Here is a 26587-nt window from a genome sequence, read left to right as displayed (position 1 = left end):
CACGTGTTCCTCACGCTACTCCGTTTTCAACTCGTTCCCTTCCGACTGCCAAGGCAAACGGAGCTCAGCGAGGGTGTGGGAAGGCAGAGGGGGCAGACCTACCAGACAGCGTCTGCGCGAAGGAGGCGCACAGGCGGAAGAAGTCGCGGATGGTCTGGAGCCTCTTCAGGAAGAAGATCTCCTCCAGGACCTGCCGGGTCTGCACACGGTCGAAGAAGTGGACCTGCGTGGCCCGCGCCTCGCGGATAACGTCCACCTTCCTCCAGGCGGCTGGCACATCCATGGAGTTCAGCTGCGGGGGGGGGGGGGGGGGGGGCGGACGTGCAGTTATCCAACATGAGCAAAGCTATCGTTCCTTTCCTTCCTCCTGCCCTGCTGTGCATGCAGGAATCACCTTCTCAACCAGCAGCCCGAATGCAGTCTCCAGCTGGGCGAACATCCCGTCAAATGCCACCAGCAGCATCTGGCCTGCACTCATTTTCGGAGTGTCCTGTACTGCGCCCTCCAGGGTCCGTGGCTGGATCAGCTCAGAGTACTGGACACGCAACACCCTGAAACGCGTGCGCACGCACACACACACACACACACACACACACACACCTCTCTAAACAAAAAGATGGGCTCTGGTGGACTGGCTTTCACAAGTGAAATGAACAACACAGCCGTTACCTGGTGACCTCCAAGTAGTGTGCGTCTGTGTCTTCGTCCAGCCCCATGGCTGCGTTCCGGAGGTGAGTCTGCAGGGCCTCGCCCAGCCCCTGCAGGGAAACCCCGTCGGCGCACTGCTCGATGAGGGAGTCCAACTCGGCTAGCATGGTCTCCAGAGTGCTCTCGCCTTTCAGCATGCAGCGCAGAGCCTCCGGGAAGATGATCTGACGAAAGTTGGTGTTGAGCTCCTGCAAAAGACGATGAGGGGTCTCTCGCTTTGTGCGCAGTGGTATTAGATTTCAGAAAGACACAATCTAAATAAATGTGATTAGGATCCAAATTAGGATCATCACAGATCATAATCCTGAAGCCGCCTGCCCCCTCACCTGCAGACAGGTGTAGACGCCGTTGGCCAGGTAGACGGCCTGCGAGGTGTGGGCGGGGCCCAACACGTCCAGGTCGCAGGACTGGAGCCGGCATTCCTTCAGCAGCTGCACCAGGCACGTGACGTTGCCGCTCATGCTGCACAGCTCCTCCAGGAACCAGGAGCCGTCGCGCGACGTCAGCTCCACCAGCTGCTCGCCCGCACTCGCCGCCGCGCCCTCCATCACCAGGTTCCGCCTAGAATGGCGCGGAAAATCCAGGTCAAAAACTCGGCCAGCAGGACATCAAGAGTCCAGACTGCCCTGACAGACTTTTTTTTTTTTTTAAACTACCTGGGTCACAAACAGGTCATAAAATAATTTCATACACACTCGGAAAGAATGCGAGAGAAGGAAAAAGGTGCCCACACACACACACACACACACACACACACACACCTGGTCAGGGCGCAGAGTGCGGAGACGATGATCCCAGCCAGGCTGAAGGAGGCGAGTTCGACGTCCTCGTGCAGGAAGACCTTGATGCAGCGCTCGATCTCCTGTAGCTGCTCCTCGCACACGGGCACGCTGGCGCCCTCTGCCTTCAGCCGCTCCGCCTGCCGCAGGAGGCGCGTGTTGGTCTCGGCCACGTGGTGTTGCAGGGCCATCTCCACGCTGGACAGGAACTGCACGCTGGCGGCCGGCGGCTGGGGGGCGAACTGCATCTCGTAGCTGGACACGGTGCGGAAGAGCCTCATATCAACATACTGACCTAATCCAGACGCTCGCTGCAGAGGCTGATTATCTGATTGATTGACTGGCTCTCCTGCTGGACCATCCTCCAGAAATTGCTCTGGAGTCTGTTTACTGTTGTAAAAAGCTTTTAAACAAACAAACAAACAAACAAACAAACAAAAAACCCTGGAGGGTATTAGAATGTGTGTGGTTTGGGGGGTGGGGTGGGTGGCGCGAGCCCACTCACTGGTGATAGACAGCCTGGCATCGCTCGGCCGTCATGTCGCGCACCAGCTCCTCCATCCACTGCTTCCAGGCGTACGTGCGGTGTCGGTGGAGCACGGCGCGCGGGTACAGCAGAGCCACCGTGGCGTAGCTGTGCAGGTGCTCCAGGCAGCCGCGGAGCAGCGAGCGCCGCTGCTGTAGCAGACCGCTCACCTCCGCCTCCAGCGCCTCACACTGGCTGATCAGGTGTGACTGGCCCGCGTTCTGGAGGAAGGCCGTCGCCGGGACGTAGCTGGGCGGCCCTGCACACCCGGGGGGGGACCAAAAAATAAATAAATTCAGCACGTACACACATGATGCCTGTATGCAGGTGCCCTACCCATGATGGGTAAGACCTGAAATCAGATTTTACAGAGATCAAGTTAAATAATAATTTCTCACTTGGTGGACATGGCTAGAGACAATAATACCTAAATCTATGGGACTGCTGATCTCCTGTAGCAGGCTGGCAAGCTGGGTAGCCTCCAGGCTGGTGAAGGCAGCTTGGTATTGAGAGATCCACTGGTCCAGGTCAGACAGCTTGCTCTGGATGGCGTCCTGGACGGTCCTCTGCCTCGACTGCAGCTGGGTGTGCTCCGAGTACCTGGGGGAGGGAGATGAAGGGGGTGAATGCTAACTAAAAATAAGGAAGCCTTCAGGACAAATGTAAAACTTTGAGACAGTATTACGGAGAATGCGCGCGGGTGTGTGTGTAGTTTGCCTCTTTATAAAATGGGTCGTAATACAGATGAAAATCACTGCTTTATTGGCTTTTCTGATCACACCACAGTGGAGTTACTCCCAATGCCTGTGCCGACCTGTGCTCCAGCGTGTGGACGGGGTGGTCGGCCCGGCCTTCCGCACCCTCCAGGAACTCCATCTCCTCTGTCAGCTTGCCTTGCGCCTTCTCCACCTGGCTGAGCTGCTCCTGCAGAGTCAGGTACTCCTCCACAGCCAGCTCCAGCTGTGGCACAACCGCCAGCATCTCATCGCGGTTCTTAAACCAGTTCACCTGCGGGCACGACACGCGTGTAACGGACAGTTAGCGCAAGCCGACAGGCCCAGAGGAAACCCAGCAGAGCGCAGTCTCACCTTGATCTCGGCCACGCGGGAGGAGAAGAGGCTGCGCGTGATGTCCCGCTCCATCTCCCGCTTGCTCTGCTTGCTCTCCGCCTGCTGGCCACCCCCTCCGTACACGGCCCCGGCAAAGCCCACCTCGCCCCCGGCCGTCCAGTCCACCAGGGGGTCGTACACGAAGGCCTCCAGCAGGGTGAGCAGGGTCTCCCGGCCACGGCGCATCATCTGGACCACCTGCACAGAGACCCCGTGTTCACACAGCTGTTCTCCACACCGCGCCGTTCGACAGGGCGGTCACGAACAACTGAATTCTGTCATTATGGTGACAATGCACTGACTTCATAGCTAAATGGCCAGATTAGTCCTATACTCCTGTATCTAGTGAATACCTGTTCCAGAACCTTCTGGGATTCGTTGCCCAGAAGGTTCGCGCCACCTTGCGTGGTCAAGCAACCAACTGTATTATTATTATTATTTTTTAAAGTACTCATCATCCTGTTAATATCGCTGTATGACTTTTTCCAGAGCTGTTTTCTGACCTGTTCGCAGGACAGTCTGAAGATTCCCTCCACTCCTGTGACTCCTAAAGCTGTCTCGATGTTGTGTGTCATACGGAAGGGAACCTTCTCTGGAACCCTGAGGCTTTTCCCTGCAAATCCCAACACAATGCATCATATATCTGTCCAAACACCAACACGAGATACTGCAAGGCCTTCAAAAGGGGAACTACTCGGACCAACCTTTTTCGAAGCAGACATTGTAGTCTATGTGCACCACTTCGCCTGTCGTCATGTCGATCAGCACGTTGTCCAGGTGACGATCGCCTAATCCGATGATGTAGCCCACCATTGACATCACAGCTGTCGACCTCGCGTACGACTGTCCAAAAAGATTTAAAAATTAAAAAGGATATTTTAAAGTAGCCCAACTGAACCAGGGGACGGCACTGTTCCAACAGTTCCTCAGTGCTTCTCCTCCCACTACGGTCAAACATTTTGTGAAAAGACAGCAGTGCTGCTCTGTGCTAGTCAATTATTTTCATTTTGTAAGTTAAAACCCTGCAGATAACAGAAGAGGAAACTACTCTGACTATCGGATGTTTGCTCTCGATACACACAATCTACTGGTACCGTGTGCAACATCCGAGACCCCGCCAGACAGGCCAGATCAGTAGACGTGAGCTAAAAACGTGTAACACACGCCCACGTCACCCAAGGTGCTACTCGTGCGAGGCCTGTGCTTACCTGAGTGACCCTCCACCACTCGCTGGGTGTTGTGCACGAGCACCAAAGCTCCTTTGCCAGCAGGTTGGGGGGCGTGGCCTCCATCAGCTCACGCAGCACATCTCTCATGACGCTGAGCGGCCAGTCGCGGCGAGACACGTCCAGGCTGAGCCCCACCCCTTTCAGCGCCGGGCCAATCTTGCTGTAGTAGAGCTCGCTGGGGCGGGGCACCACAGGCAGGTTCTGGGGCTGCTGAAAGGAGTCCTGGGCCTGAAAAAGAGAAGTAGATCTATAAAGATAAGAGGCTGCGTCCCAGCACGCTGTCAGCCCGAGACAAATGTTGCGGAGGACGTGCCAAAACTTTCCAGCACATTCTACATTCAGCATTTTAGATCTCCAGGCGTGTCACAGACCTTCTGCGTCTGCAGCGCAGCCTCACGCTGCTGCCAACGCTTGTAGAGGCCAAACAGGGGCGTGGCACCATCCACCCACTGGATGAGGCCGGAGCGCGTGCCCAGTGGCGTCACGGAGTAGTGGCGCGCGTGGAAGCGCGGACTCTCCTGCTGGTTCACCTTGGTGAACATGGTGTTGACAATGGAGAGAAACTGCATGATTCTCTCGTCCAAGTGTAGGTCCTCCAAGCCTGGCGGGGTGGGGGGGGGTTGGGGTAGAGAGAAAGAGAGAGAGAATCCAATTACAGACGAACTAATGACCAGGGCGATTTCTGAAACCATCAGACATCTCTCCTCACCTTTGAACAGGTAAGGGTAGTTCCGGCCATCAGACCCAAGGAAATAGAGCTTTTTGGGCTTGGTCTTGGTGGGTAGGATGGTGATTGTGTTGCCCACGTTCTGGATGGTGATGGCATCGGTGACTGACACCTCCCCCGGGAGTGCCATCTCTGTGCTGCTCATGGAGGCCAGACGTGGGCTGATCTCGTCCAGCCGCAGGAGGTAGCTGGCACGCTTCTGCGCTCGCTGCTGCAGACTCAACATGATCTAGGATGGGACCGGGGGCATGAATACTGAATGAGGGCAGGTTCTGTGGGCAGTCTGAATATATCCACCAGTACTGTACTACACACACACACACACACACACACACACGAGCCCCGACCTGTTTGAAAGGCACCCAGCTGCTGGCAGGGTTGGCCGGGTTGAGCGGACTCCTCAGCCTCTCCAGCGCGCTACGGATGGCCTCCCCATATGTCTCCTGGAACCAGGTCTCGTGTGGCGTTTCCGCAGCGGCGGCCGTGATTGTGCGCACGTGGTCCAGGGCGAACACCACCGGCCGCATGAGGGCGGAATGCTTCTCCCGCATGATGGCAACCTTCTCCTCCCTAGGACAGCACCACCCGGTGGCAGAGAGACGCAGTCAGACGAGAGGCCGCTCGGGAGCGGCCCAGCACGTAGGACAGCCGAGTGACAGCAGTCAGACCGTAGCCACGCCTGGAAGGCTTGATTTTCTACAGGCTGAAAAAGTCTGCGCAAAACTGTTGTGTGGAGTCAACAAACAAACAAACGTTTCTCGCTCAGTTGTAAAATGGCCCTGGATGGCCAAAAAAACCCCCCCGAAAGTGTTGTATAGTCGAGATGGAGTGACTACACGGGTGGAGGCTGCGGAGGTGTGTAGTACAGATGGAGTGACTACACGGGTGGAGGTCGTACTTGCGCAGTGTGTTGTTGTTCTGCACCCTTTTGACTTCGTCCTCGAGCTGTTGGATCCTGCGCAGGACGTGCATGTGCTGTTGCTGCAAGACCCCCAGCCAGAGCTCGTCCCACAGGAGAGTGACGCGCCGCAGCTCCCCCACCAGTACCTGCACCTGCGCGCACACACACACACACACACACACACCCCAGTATCATCAGACAGGCAGCAATCCCACCCTGCCCAACCCCCCCGCCTTCTGCCCCGTGCTCAGACGGCCAGCCGGCCACAGAACCCACCTGCAGCACCATGGTGGGGTTGCCGGAGGACAGCGTGTCCACGATCTTGCTGTAGCAGTCCTGCATCATGGCCTGATCCTCGCTGGAGCAGGGACCCAGTTCCTCTGCACGGCCACTCTCCTGGGAGGCAGGCGCGCTGCCTGGCTGGCTGCCAGTCCCACAGAGCGCCTCATCTTGCATGGTACCCAGCAGGGTGGGCAGAGCTGACGGCAGCTTGCTGCCTGCTCCACACACACAAACACACACACACGGACATCGCAGATGGAGAAAATATATTGCAGAAATGCTTTTCAAATGCTCAAAATGCCCACTTAAGGTGGTCAAGCCTATCCGCAGAACTCACACGGCGTCCTCAGAGACCCAGACCAGCTGAGCACAAGGATTGTGTGACAAATGAACCGAATCACCACATCAGAACAATCAGAGTCACCGAATCATCACCGTCAGCGTTGTCATGCTGAACAGCTTCTGTGAGGGGGACGGGTGTAGCGCACCTGCAGCCTGGGCTTCTCCCCCGAGGGAGATGGAGCCTACAATAGCAGGGTAGAGGATGAGGTGGGGCGAGTCCTGGGCCACACGGCACAGCAGGCTGCAGATACTCTGGCGGATGTATCCCTCCGGGTGGTTGAGCCTGGAGAACAGCTGGGGGATGATGCCTTAAGAGGCCACACACACACACACACACACACACACACACACACACACACCTCACCATTTACGCTCTCTCAGGGACGGAGGCAAACGCTACCAGGGTGCGAACAGCACCCCCTTGAGGGCTTTGCAGCTAAAAACTTGATCAATGCGAGACGAGGGGGCAGAGCTCACCTCTCCAGGGGGCAGTGGGCGTGGCCGCCAGGCCGAGCTCCAGCCCCTCCCTCAGTTCGCCGGCATGCTTCACCAGCAGGCGCAGGAGGCGCAGCGTCGCCATGACGATCACGTCATCGCTGCTCTGCTTGCGGCCCTGGCTGTTAAGCAGCAGCTTGGGGTCGTCCTCGTTGACGGGCACCTGCGCGGCACACGCACATCAGTGACACTCGAGACACAGCGAGGCGTACCTCAGCGCTGCCGAACACTGCTGACCTGCCCAGCGTTGAGCTTGAGGAAGGTAAAGTAGGCCCTGCAGGAGACGCGGTAGAGGCTGAAGACGCGGTCCACCACCCGCCTCCACACCCTGATCAGCCCCTCCATCACGCCGTCCTCGGCCTCCGCCAGCCATGCACACGAGCCCAGCAGCTGCCTCCAGATCACGTCCACCATGTCGTCTTCCTCGTCCTCTTCGTTCTGCAAGGCCATGTCCTCGTCCTGGGGGGCAGGTGGTCACAAACACACACTGAACAGAAACTGGCCTATCCAACGTGTACTGACGTCTGTTTCATAGCCCACATTTTGTGCCAACAAGCTCCTCAGTGTTCTGGTTCCCTGGGCACCCGACCCCCAGCGCTCACCTGGATCCCAGCTGGGCGACACATGGCCTGGCCCAGAATGCTGAAGATGGTCTCCTTCTCCTCCTCACTGGTGCCAGATGGAAGCAACTCCTCGACCTCCTTCTTCTCCCCCAGGAGCAGAGGAACCCCTTCACCTTGACTGGAAGGTTCAAAAACATTAATGCTCCAAATCACATGTTACAATATATAACGGACTTCAACACACACACACACACACACACACACACACACACACACACACACACACACACACACACACACACACACACACACACACACACACACACACACACACACACACACACACACACACACACCTGGCGTTGTCCACAACCTTCCGACCCCATCTATAGGTCCAGCTGGCTAGCGCAGCCCAGGCTTTGGCTACCTCAGGGGCCTGGCTAGCAGACAGCTGGTACAGCTGGCCCAGGACAAAGTCCGCCTCCCCAACACCTACACTTACTAGCAAAAAGAAAGAAATGGAAATTATAGACACACAGTGCTGGTCTGACGATGAAAACACTGCTGATCTGATTTACATTTACGGCATCTAGCTGACGCTTTTATCCAAAGTGACTTACAATTATGACATATGAGTACAACTTGAGCAATTGAGGGTTAAGGGTCTTGCTCAGGGGCCCAACAGTGGCAACTTGGTAGTGGTGGAGATTGAACCAGCAACCTTCCAATTACAAGTCAAGTACCTTAACCACTGAGCTACCACTGCCCCATGGAATTTCATAGGCTCAAGGAGACGGGATATGGCTATGCTCCGAAATCCATATCTGAATTCTCGTATGTAAACAGACTATGGATTGTACCAGTTAAACACACCAACATCAGCAAAGAAGTGCCAGTGCCAGGACATAAAACCATTACATGTCTGAAATAAAACATTCATGCCATGTGAAACACTCCAGTAATTCAGTGCCAATACCTGTGGTCTCTGTGGTGATGGGAGGCAGACCCTGCTCCTCCACCGGCAGCTCCAGCAGGCCGGCGACGTTCTTGCTGAGAGCGGAGAGGGCGGAGCCAGGGGCAGGGGCGGAGCCTGTGTTCTTCTTCACCGCCTGCTTCAGCTGCGGCGTGAGCTCTTTCCAGTCAGCGAGCAGCCACTTGCAGAGCGTGAGCACGGAGCGGGACGCGGCCCGCTCGCACTTCCCTGAGCGGCAGTACGCCAGCGCACACGAGCTCAGCGTCTCCATGGCGGCCATCGATTGCCCTGGTGACAGCGGGGAGGGGAATATCACAGAGCAGCACGCTTGTTTTAAAAGCACACGGGAGGTGCTTAAGAATGACCTGAGGAGTTCAGTGGGGTGTAAAAACACGCACGTCACGGGGTCCGTAGGACAGGGAGGGGAAGCCACGCCCCCCGCACAAACGGCCAGGCCGAGCAGACTCACCTGCAGCGAACAGAACTTTAGCCCTCTCCATCTTCAACTCTGGTCCCCATTCCTCGCCCACAGCGCCCTCTAGCGACAGCTGCCTGAAGCTGTGTGCCAGGTCAGAAGTCTCCAAGTCGTCGACTGTGGGTTTGCTGCACTGGGCCAGCAGTCGGGATGCCAGGGCGATGTTGCCCTGCTTACGGGCAAACTTGACCGCTGTCAGACATAGCTCCATCAAGTGGGAGTCCACAGTGCCTGAGGAACCTACACAAGCAACAGTTTATGAGCACAAGGCAGCTGTTGGCCAACATACTGCCCTTCCAGTACACCTCCCCAACAGGGCATCGAACCAAGAATGACAGGCATCCTGGTTACAGGTCCTGGTGTGAAGCTCGGCCCCGCTGAGCTACTGCATCTCTCCACGCAGGCGACCCCTGTTGGGGAGTATGTGCGTCTGTAGAACATCTGCCAGCTACCTCTGAGCTTGAAGAGCTCCCTCTGGAAGATGGTGTAGCGGAGAGCATGCAGCCAGGGCTGGACGTCCTGCTGTTTACAGGTGGTCAAAGCTTCACTGAAGAGAGGTATCAGGCAGTCCTAGACAGAGACAGACACAGAGAGGGGGTGATGTGTAAGAAATACCACAGAACATTAGGAACTCTAAGAGAGGGAGACAGAATGTATGGTGAGTTAGTTTGGTTTGAATGAATGTGTTACACACGTTTCTAAACTTCAGCTGGAACCTGAGAAGCTTAGAATCTTAAACAAGTCCACCTCTTTGGGTGGTCAAATGTTTTTTAATGCTCCCAACAGCGGTACTCAGGTTGCACCACAAGAGCAGAGTTCCGAATTGGGGCAGGATGTTTAAGAGAATGTCTGTCAATTTGTTTTGGCTTTATGTAAATGAGCAAAATCCTGCTGTTTGAACTGGTCTGCAAAGCTCCTAGGCACAGAGTGGCAGAGGAGGAGGAGCAGGAGGTGACAGGCGGAGCTTGGGCCCGCCGGCCAGTGTGTGGGTGCGGGCTGACCTCCGGGGGCTGCTGGCCGCAGACCGAGGTCTCCAGGGCGCTGGCACAGTAGAGCTGCAAGGTGTTGAGGGTGGGCAACGTGTCAGCCAGCGTCAGCGTGGACAGGCGCAGAGGGCCCAGGGCAATACGTCCTGTCTGCTTCAGGTACTTCATCAGAGTCCTGAGCCAGGGGTGGAGGGAAAAAGATCCGTGAATGTCACAGTCACGGACATACGCACGCAGTACAGGCTTTGCAGGGTTGAAGATGGCTAAATGCAGACTGGCTGAAGAAAAGGTGGTGAATTCCAGCCTTGGCAAGACTCTATGGCAGCATGATTTGGTAAAAAGAAGAAAACCATCCGACGGGCTCCAGTTCACCCCAACAAAAGGGCTGATTCCACAAGCAGGGCTCCGTTTTACGTGGATGCCAGGAGATTGGCGGACAGCCAGGAAACAAACAGCCATGCCCTGCTACGTAATGTGTTTCCCCTCAGTCCCACATTCAGTGGCGAAACTCCACAGAGCGACGGGCGGGGCACACGTACTCCGATGAAGGCTGGGCTTTCTGGTCCGGCTCGTGGCTGGCGGACATGATGGCTCCCACGGCCCCCCTCAGCAGCTGCACCTCAATGGCCTTCTGCAGTTCCGATGGATCAGGGCTCAGGACAGCAGGTAAGAGTCTCTTCAGGTCTACACAGACACACACGCACGCTATTATTAGTACTCGGCCAACATGAGTGGTTTTCAATGCCGATATTTGCATACCAGGGAGGCTGATACACAACATCTCAACGTAAACGTACATAGTAGTCGTAACGTAGTGATTGTAACTTAGGCGTACGTAGCGGCTATAACGTACCTAGCTTGTCCTTTGTGGTGGAGTTGCGGAGGCCGTAGTCTTCTCCAGGTAGAAGCTCCAGCTGAGCACGGCATTCGGGGAAATCGCCATCCTCAAACCTGCTCAGAGCCCTGTAGACCACACGCGCGCGCACACACACACACACACACACACACACACACACACACACACACACACACACACACACACACACACACACACACACACACACACACACACACACACACACACACACACACACACACACACACACACACACACACACACACACACCAGAATTACATAATAGCATCTCTTAGGTACGACATTCAACAACCAAATGTTTCAACTAATCCAACACTGCTTCACGACAGAACCATTTTTATAAAAAGTGATTTTTGCCCATTGTATTTGCTGCAACCTTAAAGATTAACGCGTGATGTTTTGTAAATGAATCCTAGCTATGATCCTTTTAGGATTAAATTACACATTTAACCCCTTTACTAGGGCTTGGCCTGAAACTCTAGCTGTCAAACCAGTCCCAGCGCCGCTCACTTGATGTAGTTGAAGTCTGTCTTGAGGCTGAGGGCGGAGGAGGTGCTGCTGTTCTTTTTGAGGGTCTGCATACTGGCCTGCCACTCCTGCACGGAGGACCAGTCGCCCAGGGCCACATAGCAATCGCATGCCTTGTTGGCCAGGAAGTTGAGTACCTCCGGTGAACACTCACTTGACTTCAGCAGCACAGTCTTCCTGCCGTCTCCTAGACACAGTAATATGTGGAGATGGGGAGAGGAGATATTTAATGTTTGGGCGCGTGTGTTTGTGTGCGCACACGTGTGTGTGTGTGTGTGTGTGTGTTTTGTTCCTGAGGACACACCACTGCATGTGTGCTTGGGGCTGGTGCCGTTTCCTGGGCTGGGGTTGGTGAGCTTCAGTAAAGACCCATCAAAGCCTTTGATGGAGCAGTCCACCCCTGTGACAGCACACAACTGCTCCTGATACTCCAGCGCAGCCTTCTCAAACCTGTGACCACACACACCCACACCCACACACACAGCTGGGCAAAGAGCAGTGTGCCACGTCTCCTCCCACATCTAAGCTGTGAACCACTGGATTATTCCCGGCGGCCCGGCGCTCCCACACACCTTACAGAGGGCTTCGTAATTAGCTCATGTTTGAGCAGAGCGCGTTGGGTTCCGGGAAACCTTAAAGCTGGAGTATCTCAGTCCACCAGCACCGCAGAGATCGGTGTGGTCTACCCTCACTCAACACATGAACTTTAAATATCAGTACCTTCTTCATCTGATGGACCAGGTGCACCAACTGAGCAATAAAAGCACTGGAGAACTCTTCATTAGTGAGCTGAGGACGGCTCCCAGCACACCTGCCGCCACAGGCCAGAAGAGACAACCCCGTATGGCTCAAAGGTGGTGAAAGCAGCACTGCTTAACTCACCGGCCCTCTGCCTGGAGTCCCACGGAGCCCACCCAGGCCAGACTCTTGCCCATATTAGCCAGGCTCCAGGCAGCCAGGCCCTGGATGGCCTCGGGACAGCGCAGCTCACACAGAGCCTCCACCAGCATGGTGACAGGGACCTCCAGCTCAGGACCCTGCAGGAGCAGCACAACCGGCATTAAACCAGCAACGCCACAAGCATAATGCATTCAGCTCTCCTGATTTCAGAAGAGCATTTTTAGAAATTTGGCGGGAGTGGAGTCCAGGTCTAGTCTGGCCCTGCTGAGAGTCTGCATTAGTGCATGGGTACTGAGATGAACACTTTACTTCTCGCTTTCGAATCTAGAAACCAAGTCTTGATTAACCTTCAACAGAATGCATTCGCCTGGTCTTTTGTTCCACCAAAACCCCCAAACTTCTGTTTCTGGGTTTAGGCGTTTAAAAACGACTGCAAGATTTTAATGAACTTTTTTATTAGCTAAAAATTTCTCTCAAAATGTTATCCGTGAAGTAGTCAGAAGGAAATGGATTTTTTAAAAAAGGTTGGGGGCAGAGCATGATGGCTGGGGCAGGAGGCGGAGCATCACAATGCAGGGGCGGGACGGTGGGCAGGGCCTGACCTGCGCATTGCTGTTCTTGATCTCTGCCAGCAGATCGAAGCCATGGCGGACCGTGACAGCCGGCTGGCCGGACAGAAGCCCCACCCTCATCAGCGCCATACGGATCCTGGTCAGCCAGTCCTGGCATGTTTGACGATTGGTGTAGAAAAACGTCCTGATGCCCTGAGCAGTGAAACATGGTGGGGAAGACGGACAAACACGTCAGTGTCACTCAGGAAGAGCTGGAGGCTGGTTAGTCCGCATGTTAAACCTGTAAACGTTACCTCAGAGTTTAAGAAAAATGCTGATTTTCATTAATTAATTTTTAACATGCCCCCAATACATTAAATACTCATTTAGAAGTGGCCAATCTTACTGACTGGACTGAATTTCAAGTTTCACTGTGAAAACCATGTTTTAGTAAAATAAACATTTTAATAAACAAACCACCACCACCACCACCGAGACTGGTGCAGTGTGTGTTCAGGTGCCAGGCATTACCTTGGGTGGCGCAGTGAGCGCATTGGCGCAGCCTTCGTAGGCGTTGTACATGAGCTTCTCCAGGTCCTCCAGGAACTGCAGCAGTAGGGCCAGGCGCAGCTGGTTGGTGTGGTGGCCCTCGTCACTCTCGCCCCCACTCCACTGGCCCAGCTCCTGCTCGCTGTTCAGCCCGTGGGCCGCCAGGCTGCGGATCATGCCTGCACGGGGGTGAGACGCACCAAGTCTCACTGAAGGCCCAGCAGCCAATTGCCACGTCTCAGTGATGACAGCAGAAAATCCATGAGGGACTCATCAGTTGTAGAGAAGACTCTTTATCCCATATCCAATTCAAAATCAGATTAAACAAACATAAAACAAAATGTGTGTGGTGGGCGGGTGAGCACAGGGGAGATATGCACAGTTCTGAGTGTTTGTTTATGTTGATTTCAGATTCTCCACATTTGTTATGTTTAATCTACACATGACAAATCCTAAATCAGTCCTGTCTCTGACCTTTTCTGTAATGCTAATGCAGACTAGGGCTTCCCAGGCCTTATCCACCTACTCTGTTCTGTGTGGTTAGACAGTGGTTACACTAACTGCCTGGAAAACGCTGATGCTGTAAGTGTAACCATATAAACCTAGAGAAGAGGCCCCTGACACGAGTGACCAAATAAACCACAGAGAAGAGGCCCCCTGCACAGACCTTCGATGGTCTGAAAGGTGTCTTGTGCTCGTCCCAGAGGAGTGCGCAGTTTGGAGAGCACAGTGAACTGGGCTGCCTCCCACACCGCCCACTGCCAGAGTACGGCCTCCGTCTTCAGCAGGGCGTGGGACACCGCCCCGCCCTCACGCTTCTCCAGGGCGCGAGACACAGCCCCGCCCTCGCGCTTCTCCAGCCGCTGACAGCTGTGGTACAGCCTCTCCAGCCATGGCTCCTTCCTGCCACACACACGCGTTTTTAAAAATCCGTGTTTAAAATCAGTTAGGAACCCTTGATGTTAGCTGCTTCAAGAGTGACCTGCATCATTTAACACATTTTTTTTCCGATTTGATCATGTAAAGAAAAATAGCCAGAGTGCATTTATGTGGAATGACACTGTTCACAGCACAATGAATCTGAGTTGTTGAAGGCTTAATAGTACATTACAGCTTTCTGAAAATGTTGTTCTAAAGATTGACAAAAGATACATTTTGCATTAAACCTAAACAAATCAATGGACTGCATTTAATTACATTTATGAAAAGAAAAATCCTAATCTGAGATCAGTTTTTGGGCCTAATTAAAACACTGCAGGCAATATAAAGGTGATGAGAGGTAACTGTTCCTAGATCGGCAAAACAAAAACACAAACACTTTCCAAAGGAAGACCAGCAAGTTTGTTTCTGTTATGATGGAATGTAAGCTGCTGTCCCGCGCTTCTCACCCGCTGCGATGAACCGTCCCGTACAGGATGAAGCTGATGAGGTCAGAGAAGTCCTGGGGGTGGAAGGTGTTGCTGGGCGCTTTGCTCATGTGGCGATGGATAGCCAGAGAGATCTGGTGGATCTCAGTGGGACTGCAGTTCGTGCTGGGGAAAAACACACACACACAGTTACTTTCCGCGGAAGAGGCAGAAAGGTCCTGCAAAAGTGTGTTTACGTACACAGCTCCAGGCGGAGGGACGTGAAGGGGAACTCACCTCAGAGCCACGTGCAGCGGGACGGACCTCAGCAGCCTGCCAAAGGCCTGCCGGACTCGAAGAGCCGAGTGAACCAGCTGAACTCTGCACACGTCCACACACCTTCACAGGAAACAGGAAGCAGGCTCAGACCTCCCGTCAGGGACCAGGCTCAAAAGGCTCAATGGACATTCAGGGCAGGGAACTTACAGAAGCAGAAGTTTTTAGGTCAAACTGTAAAACGGAAAACTCAACACCAGGAGTGACCCAACCTTGGACTGGTACTGTATAGTTCAGGTATTGAAAGTTGTGTGTGTGTGTGTGCGTGCGTGCGTGTACATGTCCTGACCTTTGCAGCAGGTCCGTTGGCAGGGAAGAGCAGAGAACTTGCAGGCTGCTGCAAGTGTGTAGGCACACGCTGGGTTCTTCATTTAATGCTTCACCAAAAAGAAAAAAAGCAGAGTGATGTCAATACCAAAAATCCCCAAGGCCAACTCGACACTCATCTCTGTGTGGCTGCCAGAAAAAGGGTGACCTTCACTGGAGATTCAACAGTAATGTGTCAGTACATCAACTAAACTACCTCCAAAAGGTATGTGAACAGCCTCACCACCCTTGCAGTAGAACAGGCTGTACTCAGTGACTTTAAATATGCACCATCACAGGACACCATCTTTGCCACGAGTCAGTCTGTGAAATTGCTACCCTGCTAGATCTGGCCCAGTCAACCTTAAGTGTTAAATAATAATAATAATAATAATAATAATAATAATAATAATATTATTATTTATTATAATAATAATAAAAGAAATAAACAATTTTTTTTAAAAGGAACAGCTTCTGGAATCAACATCAGCACAAACAACTTGTGTAAGGAGCTTCAGACTAGCTTACAGTCACCATGTACATTCTAGGTCACTCTGTTGACTGGAGCGATGTAAACACATACGGCATTTGGCAGGCCTACATGCATATCTATCAGTAAGACAGCACGCATGACCATGGACTTCCTAGCAGCATGGTCTACCCGCTCAACTGGGTGAGCTACAGGTGAGAGGCATGCGCCTGCTCGGGACTGATGGCTCAAGCTTCAGTGTCCGGTAGTCTGGTGGATTTGACTGGGCCTCTTCACTCTAGTGGAGGGTAAGGTTAATGCTACAGCACCCAAAGACATTCTAGATAATCATATGCCTCCGAATTTATGGCAAGTTTGAGGAAGGCCCTTAGCTGTTCCAGCAGGGCTGTGGCCTCGTGCACAAAGCAAGGTCCATAATGACACGGTTGGACAACTTTAGTGTGGAGGAACTCCAGTGGCCTGCTCTGTGCTGACCTCAATCCCACTGAACACCTCTGGGGTGGAATGGAATGGTGATTGCGAGCCAGGTCTTCCGGTCCAACATCAGGGCCTAATCTCACAAACGCTCTTTTAAAGTAAAGAGACTCCCACAGATGCACTCCAAAGACTTGTAGCAAGCCTTCTCAGAAGAGTGGAAACTGAGCAGTGGGGGGGGGGGGGGGGGGGGGGGGGGGGGGGGGGGGGGGGGAATCCATATTAGCACCCATGGTCCCCCCCACAGGCTCATGCAAGTGTAACGTCAGGTGGCACTTTTGGCTGTACGGTGTATACTGTGATATAGTTTTCAGCAACTGGAGTGGTTGAAAAATGTCCCCCCCCCACTCACCATTTGCCAGAAGTCCTTTACAGAACCTGTGAAAGGAGGACAAGGAGAGAAGTGGAGAGTATGTTTCAGACTTCAACAGCAGCAGAGAGACCTCCAGAGACCAGGTGAGCAGCAGCCTCCTGTACAAAGAACAGACGCTTTAATTAAACCAAGGGACATTGATACGGGGGGGGGGGGGGGTCACTTTCACCATCCTGATATCTTCCTCCTCCAGGAAATTCAACATGACAGCAACCCGAGCGAGAGCGACATCACAGCGCTTTAATTGAGAGATGTGCTGAATGAGAGCTCATTGGGCTTCGTTAAGCCTCGTTAAGCGCCACGGGGGGGTGGGGGGGGGGTGGTATTGGGTATACCTGGCCTCCGAGTTCAGGTGATCTTTACTCAGCAGCATTCCCAGCAGACTGAGCAGCGTGCCGAAATGCTTCTTGGTTGCTGTGGTAACCGTGCTGATGACAGCCCCGTCGAACAGAGAGGGCGATGAGGAGCTCAAGCTGCTGGAGATGAAGTGGTCGTGTCTGGTGGTGGGATGTGTGGTGGAGGCAGAGAGAGAGAATGACAATAAGGCAACAAAAACAGCAATATATTACATCCTGATAACAAGCAAGAGGTGAGCAGTGAGTGTGAGAAGCCTGGTAGGTGGTGGGAGTACCTGGTACAGTGGGAGTAGAGGGTGTAGAGAACAGCATACTGGATGGCAGGGTGGTGAACGGCCAGCTCATTGTGAACCACCAGCAGGTTCTGACTGAGCAGAGCAAACACGGTGGGAGACAGAGCCCACATCTGCACACAAGCACAAACACACACCCAGTCAGTTCAACGAAAACTACATCAATCAAACAAGCAAACAAAACGCAGACATCAAACAGAGCGCCAGGCATGGGGTCGTTACCCCGATGAGGGAGTTCTTGGTGTTGCCGATGGTCGTGAGGGCGCTGAGGTTGAAGATGAGGGTGAACTCGGCTCTCTCGGGGCTGAGGCTCAGGGAGGCGAAGGCCGGGTGCTGGATGTGAGGACAGACGGCTGGCAGGCCCAGAAGGTCCCGCAGGCTGTTGAGGGCACAACCCATCTCGCCCAGAACCAGCTTATACGCCGCCTCCAGGATGGGGATGTTCTTCAGACTCAGCAGGGCCTGATACACGGCGTGGGCCGCCACCATCACCTGCAAGCCACAAGACCGCAAGACGTGAGCTTGGACATGGAGGGGAGAGCAAGACAGAAGGAGATGCGTGCATGGTGAGGTCTTGGAAGAAGGTGGGAACATTTACGCCGTACCTCTCGCTCCCGGTGGAAGCGCAGCTCCAGAAGCTGGGACGTCGGGGCCAGGAGCTTTTCCACAAACGTAGCAGGGAGCTTGGTGTTTATCTGCTCAACAATCTACAGGGACAAAAGACGGAGGAGGAACTCTAACACTGTAACCTGCTTTACAGAAAAGCCATTTTAGAGAATGAAAAAAAATGCAACTGATTGGTTTAAGTGTAAGTACAGTGCTTAACATGAGACCAATGTGGCGAGTCAAAGGCTTTTGCCATGAAGTTCAATGGTCAGGGAGCATCCCTCTGTATTGGTAACCAAAAATGTTCCACGCTCGTTTGAAAGTAGTAAGTACAATTAAGTACGTAGTGCACAGTACCCAGTTTGGGACGTAACCCTTGTCCGCAGGTAAGCCAACATTACTTATATGAGCTCATACAAGCAGGTCTCCCTGCTTCTTTAGTGACAGGAGGGTCCCGGGTCCCTCTGCTCCCCCCATAACCCCGCCCGGGTTCGAGTCTCACCAGCGTGAGCAGGTTGAGGACTGCCACGCTATACTCCGGGCTGCAGGATCGGCAGCTGTCCAGCTGGTCCAAGCCGTAGGAGATCACCGCGCCAGCCAGCAGACTGTTGGGGTCCACGCTCATCAGCAGTACGCACACGCACTCGTTCCCCGCTGTCAGCACGGCCTCCGAGAAGAACACCTGCTTGGCCGCCTTGACGCACGCCAACACGCGGTTCAAGACCTGTTGCGGGACAGCGAGCGCAATTTTACCATTTTTTAATTCACAGCTGCAGAAACGCAACAATAAATTTGGACAAGTATAAAAAGCGCTTCGATTTAAACTCGTTAACCCCGCCCCCTTTAGATAGCACACGTATAATTACGCCTTACAATACTCCTACGACACTGGTTCCTGGACTCACTCCGTGTAGTTTTTTTCCCTACCCAGCTAACACACCAGGCCCTAATATTCAGATGTTACAGCTTTGCTTAACTGAATGGGGTATGAGATTAGGGTGGGAACACCCCTCTGCAGGACAAAAGCCTCTTCAGAGACTAGCACGGTAGCACTCATCTGAGATCAGCTTGTGTTCGTCACACCCCGTTGACCACAACTACACAAACATATTTGATAAATGTAGTCACATACTTGTACTCAGAATTACTGCATTATGACCTACATCAAGAGCTTATTCTGAAGGGATTACATCATTACGTGTCCTGTGATGGTTACTCTAGTGCAGTAGTACTCATATCTGAACCTTTGTAGTTGATTAAATGATTGATGTAACTGGTTGGCCACTGTCATCACGCCTGACTGACGTAAACCTGCACCTTGCAGGCTGTGATGTAACGAGCTCTGTTCTACAGCCTACACGGACACCTCTGAGGCTGTTTTGTGTCACTGATCTACAGCCTAAAGCATAACACAAAAAGCCAAACAATTGCAATTTGCCCAGTAGCTTCATTCTGCCAACTGAACTGTGACACCATCATGCCCAAAGCCGTGTGCGTGGGAGCCTCACATCGGTGACGTAGGCCTCCGTGATGGGAGGGCCGCGGATGGGATTGAAGCGTTCCCCAATGCTTCGCACCACCGTGCTGAAGACCCTCAGGAGCGCCGCCAGCTTGGGTAGAGACACGGTGGGCGGCGGCACATCCTCGTCCACCACCTCCCCCGATACCACCTGACTCAGGTCCTGAGGACAAGGACAGCCCATGGGCTCAGAGGAACCGTCAAAACACACATACAAAGACCGTTTTTCAACAGTTGTGGATTTTTGTTTGTTTGGTTTTTTACCTCTGCATAGGCTTCCATGTCTTCCAGAAACTGCCCCAGAAGAGTGGTAGAGAAAGCCAAGTCCGCCACCCAAAACTGCTCCAGGCTCTGCAGCCAACCTGGGTGGAAACACGCAAACTACCTTCATCCCTTCAGCAGCTGGAACACCCCCCCCCCACCCCCCACACACACCCCACACTCTTACCAGACACCTGTAGAGTCAGAGACTGCTTCTGAGTGTGATCTATATGCCAACCCACAAGAATGTCCACAGTGTCCTGAAACAAAGGGCGAATCATGACATGAGCACCTGTCCTTCACAGAGAGAGAGGGATGGAGAGAGAGAGAGAGAGAGAGAGAGAGAGAGAGAGAGAGAGAGAGAGAGAGAGAGAGAGAGAGAGAGGATATTTACTCTGAAGTTGGTGCTGAAGATGTGTGGGTAGCAGTGAGCCACCAGCAGAATGCACTTCACACTCTGACACAGCAGCTCCGGGGTGTCCAGATTCTCCAGGATGGACTGCAGGCTGCTCATCACCAGCTGCACAGAAACAACCAGACACACAGAGCTCGGTGACGGGCCCCCACAACAGCCACACGCCGGAGCTGCATCTCCCGGCACCGAGGCGCCCTGCGAGCCCAGGACGCATGGGGTGGTTGTGGAACAGGGATCAAGGGCTCTGGTGGTGGCGTGCAGGTGTAACGGGGACGTGCCGTACGGCCCTCTGATCTAAAGGCTCCCATCTCAACGTCCAGAAAGGGGTTGTTAAGCACACAGGCACTTTTCAGGACCTCCAACATGTCGATGTCCATCAGAGCAGAGGTTTTCACGCTGGTCCTTGAAGAGCCTCAGTCATTCCACACCCCCCACCCCAAATCCTGACTTCAAACATGTCCCAGAACAATAAACCTGAATTGAATGGAGTGCATTGGGCAGGGGGATTAAAAAAAATATCTATCACTGAAATCAAGCACCACTTGTGTTGGTAATAAGGGCATACAATCATTTCTGGACTTCTGTGTTGAGTGATATCACATGACCCCCCTCCAAGCTTTTTGTGTTGCTCCGATGTAAACAAAAGAAACAGACATCCGAACACCAAAGAATCTGTAAATGGCAACAACCTTCTTGGAGAAGTCCAGAGATGCTGGCATTTCTGGCCGTGACCGGACATTCTCACTAACCCGCTGGCCTGTGGACAGCGCCTGCCAAGCCCTTTCCTGCTGCATTTCTGAGTGCATCACACACGTACCTGCATAACGGGCGAGAAGGCCTTCTTCTCCCCGGCCGTCTCCAGCGCCTTGTACACTGCCACAAGGTAGAGCAGCTTCACCTCGTCCTTGGCGCAGGCACTGAACTTGCCAAACATCCACTTGAAGATCTTCTCGGCCTCGTAGCTGAGGGCAACGCACAGCAGACCCAGGGAGCACGCGGCTTCCTGCCGGAGCTCCAGGAGGAGTTTACTGCTGTAAGGACAGGGTGGCCCACACACTCAGCAGGGAGGCCCAACCACCTGAATCTACTGGCGAGGTTAAAAACACCCGTCTGAGCGGGCGCAACTTACACTGCTCAAAATGAACACGTTTGCAACTGTACCTTTCGTTTAAAATGTCATTCAGGGTGCTCAAAATGGTATCCAACTGTTTCACCAGGACCTGAGTCAAAGAACAACAAAAAACAAAACAAAACAAAAAAAAAATCCATTGAACGAACCACTTCCGGATTCAAAAACACCGCTAGTGTGCATAAAACGAACGAAATCTTAGGAGGTGCAACATCACATCTAATACGACGGATGCCTTCAGTAAAATGCATTTCATCTATTGATTTGTGGTCAAAGCTGAAAGAGCCCAGTAACCTCCACAGAATTTCCTATCAAGCAAACCTTAATTAATGGTCAGCCTCATGTTAAAGAACTTTATTGTGCAATGAAATAGACATGTAAAATTTGGCTTTTCACTGTGTGTCACTGGAGATTCATATTGTATTGTTAATTATAAATATGGCTGAATACAAAATTGTTGTGTTTCCAACATAAAAAGAATCGTATAATATCGTGATGAAGCCGGAAGCTTGAAGTTTTCATGGTGTGTGCGGGCGTGAACAGCATCTTCAGCATTTTCAGAGGGTTGAGGTACTGATTTGCGTACAGTGCATCTGAACTTACCACCTTGTTTTCTGAGTGCACAATAAGTTCCCTCATTTGTTTCATGGTGGTCAACCTACGGTCCCGGTCATCCTCCCGAGACACCCTCCGCAGAAGATTGGCGAGCCGAGACTCATCAGAATGAGCCTGCGGTCGGTCTGAGAGAGGACCAGAAATAATAATTTAAAAAACCCCAACTCAATCCAACCCACAGTTTTCTTAGTGACAGCGATTCTGACCCATGTTAGGTCTCTGCCGTCACACGATAGCTACCAAATTTGGAAGGCGAGGATTAACAGCCCTGACAAATGGCGCTGGCATGACTGGCATTCCAACCACAGTCCCAACTCTCCGAGCTCATGTCTGCACTAATAACACTGCTATTTAACCAACTGAGCTGCTCTCACACTTCCTGCTTATATTTACTCAAAGGTTAAACACTGCCTGCGTCACACACATAGCTGGTGAAATTAGCATTTGTTTGTTCAGAACTAGTGTACCATGTCTCTACATACATGCCACCTTAAAATGAAGCAATAAAAGTGAACAGAGCGCAAGATAAGTGTGTGTCCAGCACACCTACCCTGTGATTTCCTCATGTCCTTTGTAGCTAAAGCACGGTTTCCATGCTGAAAACTGGTCAAATCAGTGGTCACATTATTGATCCTCAACTCTTGCCCCAACGACTTCCAACCAAAAGTATTTTCCCCGAGGCCTCCGTCAGCATCATATCCACCTACAACAAGGATGGAGAGTATGAACCAGCGCAAGGGTTCTGCACACAGGTGCACAGTTCAATGCTCCTACATGAAAACACGGTACTTTCCAAATATACACAAACCCTCCTGGGCTTTCTTTCAGTTTCGTTTTCTTCTCAGCAATCTTTCAATAGGGCACATAAAGGCAATTATCAAGCAATCCCGATCAGGCCGTGCCAGCCGGGCACCACGGCACCGCTTCAGAGCCGCACGCAGAGCAGGCATTTCAGGAGCTGGGCTCCATGCAAGCTGGGGGATGCGGAACACACCTCCTTCTTCCAGCACAGTGGAGGGAGTGAAGACAGCATTGTGCAGTGGTGCGGTGGCAGGCTGATCAGAGGGTGGAGTGGCGTAGAGAGCTGCTAAACCGTGGTCTCTGGAGACACTACACTTCACACCTTCCTGGCTGGCTGGCACGCTGTCGCCTCTGAAACGCACACGACATGCAGCCAATCAACGAGAGGGCGTCTCACGAAGGCAAATACAGAAACATCCCACACACTGCTCAGATGTGTCGGGTCAGGCTATGATATTGACTCACAAGTCAAAGCACATGGTTTACTCAAAGATAAAAAAAAAAAAAAAAAGACGTTTTGGCAATAAAGGACAATACTTCAACGCTCAAAATAGTTGGTTTACACACAGCTCGTGTTTTGTCTTCTAATATTGGTCCATTTAATGAACGACTATCAGCAGAAACCAGCAGGTAGGCGGTATACAATAAATCTTCTAAAGGAGTGTGGCTTTACTGACATCATTCATTGCTTGCTTACAGTTTCGCAATAATTTACAAGTCAAATAAGGGCAAGATGACAGATTTTTCCTTTTTTGTATACATTTCATAGACACCTACAACTATGCTAAAAACACTGAAGCAACAAATTTAGGACTGACTGCATTAAGATGGGAATCTGGATCTTTAAGGCATGAAAAGACAAAGCATCTTGTTCTGCATAAAGAAAGGTTTCTCTTGCAAAGCATATGAAAAAAAAAAAAACTACAGATGGTGATCTGTATGAAACAGGACCAAGCATGAGAGCCAGTGACTGCACAACTTGAGAGTTCAAATAACTTGCCAACCAGGTGGCTCATACATTGACACAGTTTCACGACTCACAGTAATTACAAAGTGGTCTATTACTAGACTGACACTTACTGCCTAGAGATGGTAGCTAGAGTAATAAATAACATGGCATACATGTCACATTAATCTAGTTACCATCTCTAGCTGATTGTTAAAGCATACTGTTTCACAACATTACAGCCTATGGCGCACGTTTCATGAGAAACGAGTAAACATTATCGTTCACAAGATTTCAGGTACATGTTAGCTTGCAGGCTAACTAACCTACCCACCAAAAGGGGTGTATGAGCTAGCCATCTACTCCTTGTTGGAACTTCTTCCATTTATCTAATCTACCATTTCAAACAATTGTCAGCTGTCCTGCTGTCTAGTTTTAAACATCGACGCTTAGTTCTCCTAGCTTGCTAGCTCTCGTTAGCGCTACTGGCTATGCAGCTAACGGGCTGGTATAAGCAACGGTGAGCAATACGAACAACAAACTAAACGGACTTAAGATACCTAGCTAGTATGCTAGTGTAAAAAAAAACAACAGCATTTAGAAATGCAGAGAGAAACGACTCGTTGACGAATTTACACCAATAAGCCATGAAATCCAGTACAGGACGTTTGAAAAAATGACAGCTAAGCTAGCATTGCTAACCAGTTATCGTCCGGAGAAGCTTGTAGCTGGCTGGCTTTACAAAACATAGCACGCCAAAGAAAACTGAGCTGGTCAGATTTTGTCCGAAACGTCGACCTCCAGAAAATAAACAACAGTTGAAATAGCTGGGCACAAGCTAAAGCTGCTCGTCAGTGCGTGGGCCAGTTGTGTTACAGCCAAGGTATTCAGGCAAGCTAGCCAGGTTAGCGATCTTAAATAGCATGCTAGCCAGCCCAGCTAACCGTCGCTAGATCGCCGTCGTTTGTTTCTCCGACTACGACGAAAGGACAATTGAACGGATCACGCTGAAACACCGAGGAGTATGATCTGTTGTTATAGCATCAGAAGCGGCAGCTTTTCCCCAGAAGCAAAAATAACGTTTGTTGTTTTCAGCGTTAGCTTGCCAGCTAACGAAGCTGGCTAGCTAACTAGCATAGGGGGAAATGTAGGGCTATAAAGTCCTACAGCAAGCGCTACTGCTTCAGCCGCGATAGGATTTTTGCAAATGATACACTAAGGCTCTTTAGACGTAAATAATTATAGATGTATAATGTAAAGGTATAATCTAAGATAAGCACCTGTTCTTCCTCACGTGGAGGGAATGCTAACAGCCTAGCTAAATAAAGTGGCGAAGGTTAGGCCTGCTGAAACCGCGGGCTGTGGTAGAAACACTCAACGACGGAGCGATACCAACCTGGTCTGCCAATCATTCCAGTTCCGGTGCAGTTTATGGGCGCTGCTAAGCCGAGACCCGAGGGCTTTGCGGCTCATTACCTTCGCCAGGACAGCATGACCCGCTCACCACGGGGAAGGTCCACAAGCAACCAAAACTCTAACCAAAATGTATACTGTGCCCATGCATAAACAGGCAAAGCGGCGAAACACTTCGAAACAGTCCGTGTTTAAAAGTGCGAACAAGCGGCCTGACCCTCCCTCTATTTCTCCAATTTCTCCAATTTCTTCACAGTGCCCAGACGTGTGAATGCTTTTACCCGCCGTGGCAGTGACACCTACTGGTCAATATCTGGAACTACGTGCATGTCTCCGCTTTAGGTAACTGGCATTTTTCAACATAGTAATAAAATTCATTCCACGGCGTGTTTAAAAAACGAGCTGGAGAGCACTAGATGTTTTTGCTTTGAATTCTGCTCGAAAGTCATGCCTGCGACCATGGCGCTCTAAAAATCTAATGATAGAATTCGAGTATGCAATTAAAAAAATAACAATCTGTGAAACGATCTACAGAAAACTGTGATTTCAATTCCATCTCACTTCATCGAGAAAACGTTTCGTTCCTATTTAGTTAGATTCTCTATATGAGTGGTTGCCTAGAGACAAGGCATGCGAGGGAGAGAATGTGCAGGGACATTATACATTATATGTATAATGCAATTATATGCGGAGAAAACGAAAATAAATCATTCAAAATCATTTTGCATGCCAAGAAACCCTTTAACCCTTGCCAAAGAAATCCAGCGTGTTCTTTGCGTGCCCTTACCAGGGTAAAAGGTCACTGCACTCTTTAGCAAATATTAACTTCCAGGGTATGAATGAAGGGAAAGGGTAATGACATGATACATCATCACTGTACTCCCATATAACGCAGCAGTTAACACTGTACTCCCATATAACGCAGCAGTTAACACTGTACTCCCATATAACGCAGCAGTTAACACTGTACTCCCATATAACGCAGCAGTTAACACTGTACTCCCATATAACCCAGCAGTTAACACTGTACTCCCATATAACGCAGCAGTTAACACCGTACTCCCATATAACGCAGCAGTTAACACTGTACTCCCATATAACCCAGCAGTTAACACTGTACTCCCATATAACGCAGCAGTTAACACTGTACTCCCATATAACGCAGCAGTTAACACTGTACTCCCATATAACCCAGCAGTTAACACTGTACTCCCATATAACGCAGCAGTTAACACCGTACTCCCATATAACGCAGCAGTTAACACTGTACTCCCATATAACCCAGCAGTTAACACTGTACTCCCATATAACCCAGCAGTTAACACTGTACTCCCATATAACGCAGCAGTTAACACTGTACTCCCATATAACGCAGCAGTTAACACTGTACTCCCATATAACGCAGCAG

General features: G+C 51.7%; 1 protein-coding gene across 1 annotated transcript in view; it reads right to left on the bottom strand.

The window, feature by feature from the left end:
• Window positions 1–25449, bottom strand: part of smg1 (SMG1 nonsense mediated mRNA decay associated PI3K related kinase) — a 29472-nt gene extending 4023 nt beyond the window's left edge. Inside the window, exons 1-53 of the mRNA XM_035533824.1 lie at window positions 25163–25449; window positions 23014–23171; window positions 22570–22722; window positions 22008–22144; window positions 21437–21495; window positions 21093–21306; window positions 20255–20380; window positions 20048–20120; window positions 19864–19961; window positions 19589–19762; window positions 18583–18804; window positions 18080–18181; window positions 17697–17966; window positions 17457–17587; window positions 17161–17322; window positions 16805–16923; window positions 15472–15559; window positions 15144–15245; window positions 14889–15032; window positions 14168–14403; window positions 13483–13679; window positions 13003–13164; window positions 12383–12537; window positions 11805–11950; window positions 11483–11687; window positions 10949–11058; window positions 10635–10779; window positions 10111–10270; window positions 9562–9679; window positions 9104–9349; window positions 8638–8922; window positions 8018–8162; window positions 7701–7839; window positions 7336–7557; window positions 7081–7261; window positions 6750–6911; window positions 6256–6476; window positions 5977–6131; window positions 5426–5648; window positions 5061–5307; window positions 4723–4952; window positions 4331–4579; window positions 3827–3965; window positions 3626–3735; window positions 3102–3320; window positions 2828–3021; window positions 2441–2613; window positions 1993–2272; window positions 1470–1742; window positions 1035–1269; window positions 670–896; window positions 395–551; window positions 103–292 (exon numbers count right to left, since the gene is read on the bottom strand). Coding sequence (XP_035389717.1) covers window positions 103–292; window positions 395–551; window positions 670–896; window positions 1035–1269; window positions 1470–1742; window positions 1993–2272; window positions 2441–2613; window positions 2828–3021; window positions 3102–3320; window positions 3626–3735; window positions 3827–3965; window positions 4331–4579; window positions 4723–4952; window positions 5061–5307; window positions 5426–5648; window positions 5977–6131; window positions 6256–6476; window positions 6750–6911; window positions 7081–7261; window positions 7336–7557; window positions 7701–7839; window positions 8018–8162; window positions 8638–8922; window positions 9104–9349; window positions 9562–9679; window positions 10111–10270; window positions 10635–10779; window positions 10949–11058; window positions 11483–11687; window positions 11805–11950; window positions 12383–12537; window positions 13003–13164; window positions 13483–13679; window positions 14168–14403; window positions 14889–15032; window positions 15144–15245; window positions 15472–15559; window positions 16805–16923; window positions 17161–17322; window positions 17457–17587; window positions 17697–17966; window positions 18080–18181; window positions 18583–18804; window positions 19589–19762; window positions 19864–19961; window positions 20048–20120; window positions 20255–20380; window positions 21093–21306; window positions 21437–21495; window positions 22008–22144; window positions 22570–22722; window positions 23014–23171; window positions 25163–25239 — 9145 coding nt within the window. The 5' untranslated portion in view covers window positions 25240–25449. The remainder of the gene's footprint in view (window positions 1–102; window positions 293–394; window positions 552–669; window positions 897–1034; window positions 1270–1469; window positions 1743–1992; window positions 2273–2440; window positions 2614–2827; window positions 3022–3101; window positions 3321–3625; window positions 3736–3826; window positions 3966–4330; window positions 4580–4722; window positions 4953–5060; window positions 5308–5425; window positions 5649–5976; window positions 6132–6255; window positions 6477–6749; window positions 6912–7080; window positions 7262–7335; window positions 7558–7700; window positions 7840–8017; window positions 8163–8637; window positions 8923–9103; window positions 9350–9561; window positions 9680–10110; window positions 10271–10634; window positions 10780–10948; window positions 11059–11482; window positions 11688–11804; window positions 11951–12382; window positions 12538–13002; window positions 13165–13482; window positions 13680–14167; window positions 14404–14888; window positions 15033–15143; window positions 15246–15471; window positions 15560–16804; window positions 16924–17160; window positions 17323–17456; window positions 17588–17696; window positions 17967–18079; window positions 18182–18582; window positions 18805–19588; window positions 19763–19863; window positions 19962–20047; window positions 20121–20254; window positions 20381–21092; window positions 21307–21436; window positions 21496–22007; window positions 22145–22569; window positions 22723–23013; window positions 23172–25162) is intronic.
• Between the last annotated feature and the right edge of the window lie 1138 nt (window positions 25450–26587).

Source organism: Electrophorus electricus, chromosome 1 (genome assembly GCF_013358815.1).
Source record: "Electrophorus electricus isolate fEleEle1 chromosome 1, fEleEle1.pri, whole genome shotgun sequence".
In the NCBI taxonomy this organism is placed as follows: domain Eukaryota; kingdom Metazoa; phylum Chordata; class Actinopteri; order Gymnotiformes; family Gymnotidae; genus Electrophorus; species Electrophorus electricus.
Note: the sequence above shows the minus strand (reverse complement) of the source record. Positions and strands in the feature narration are given on the sequence as shown.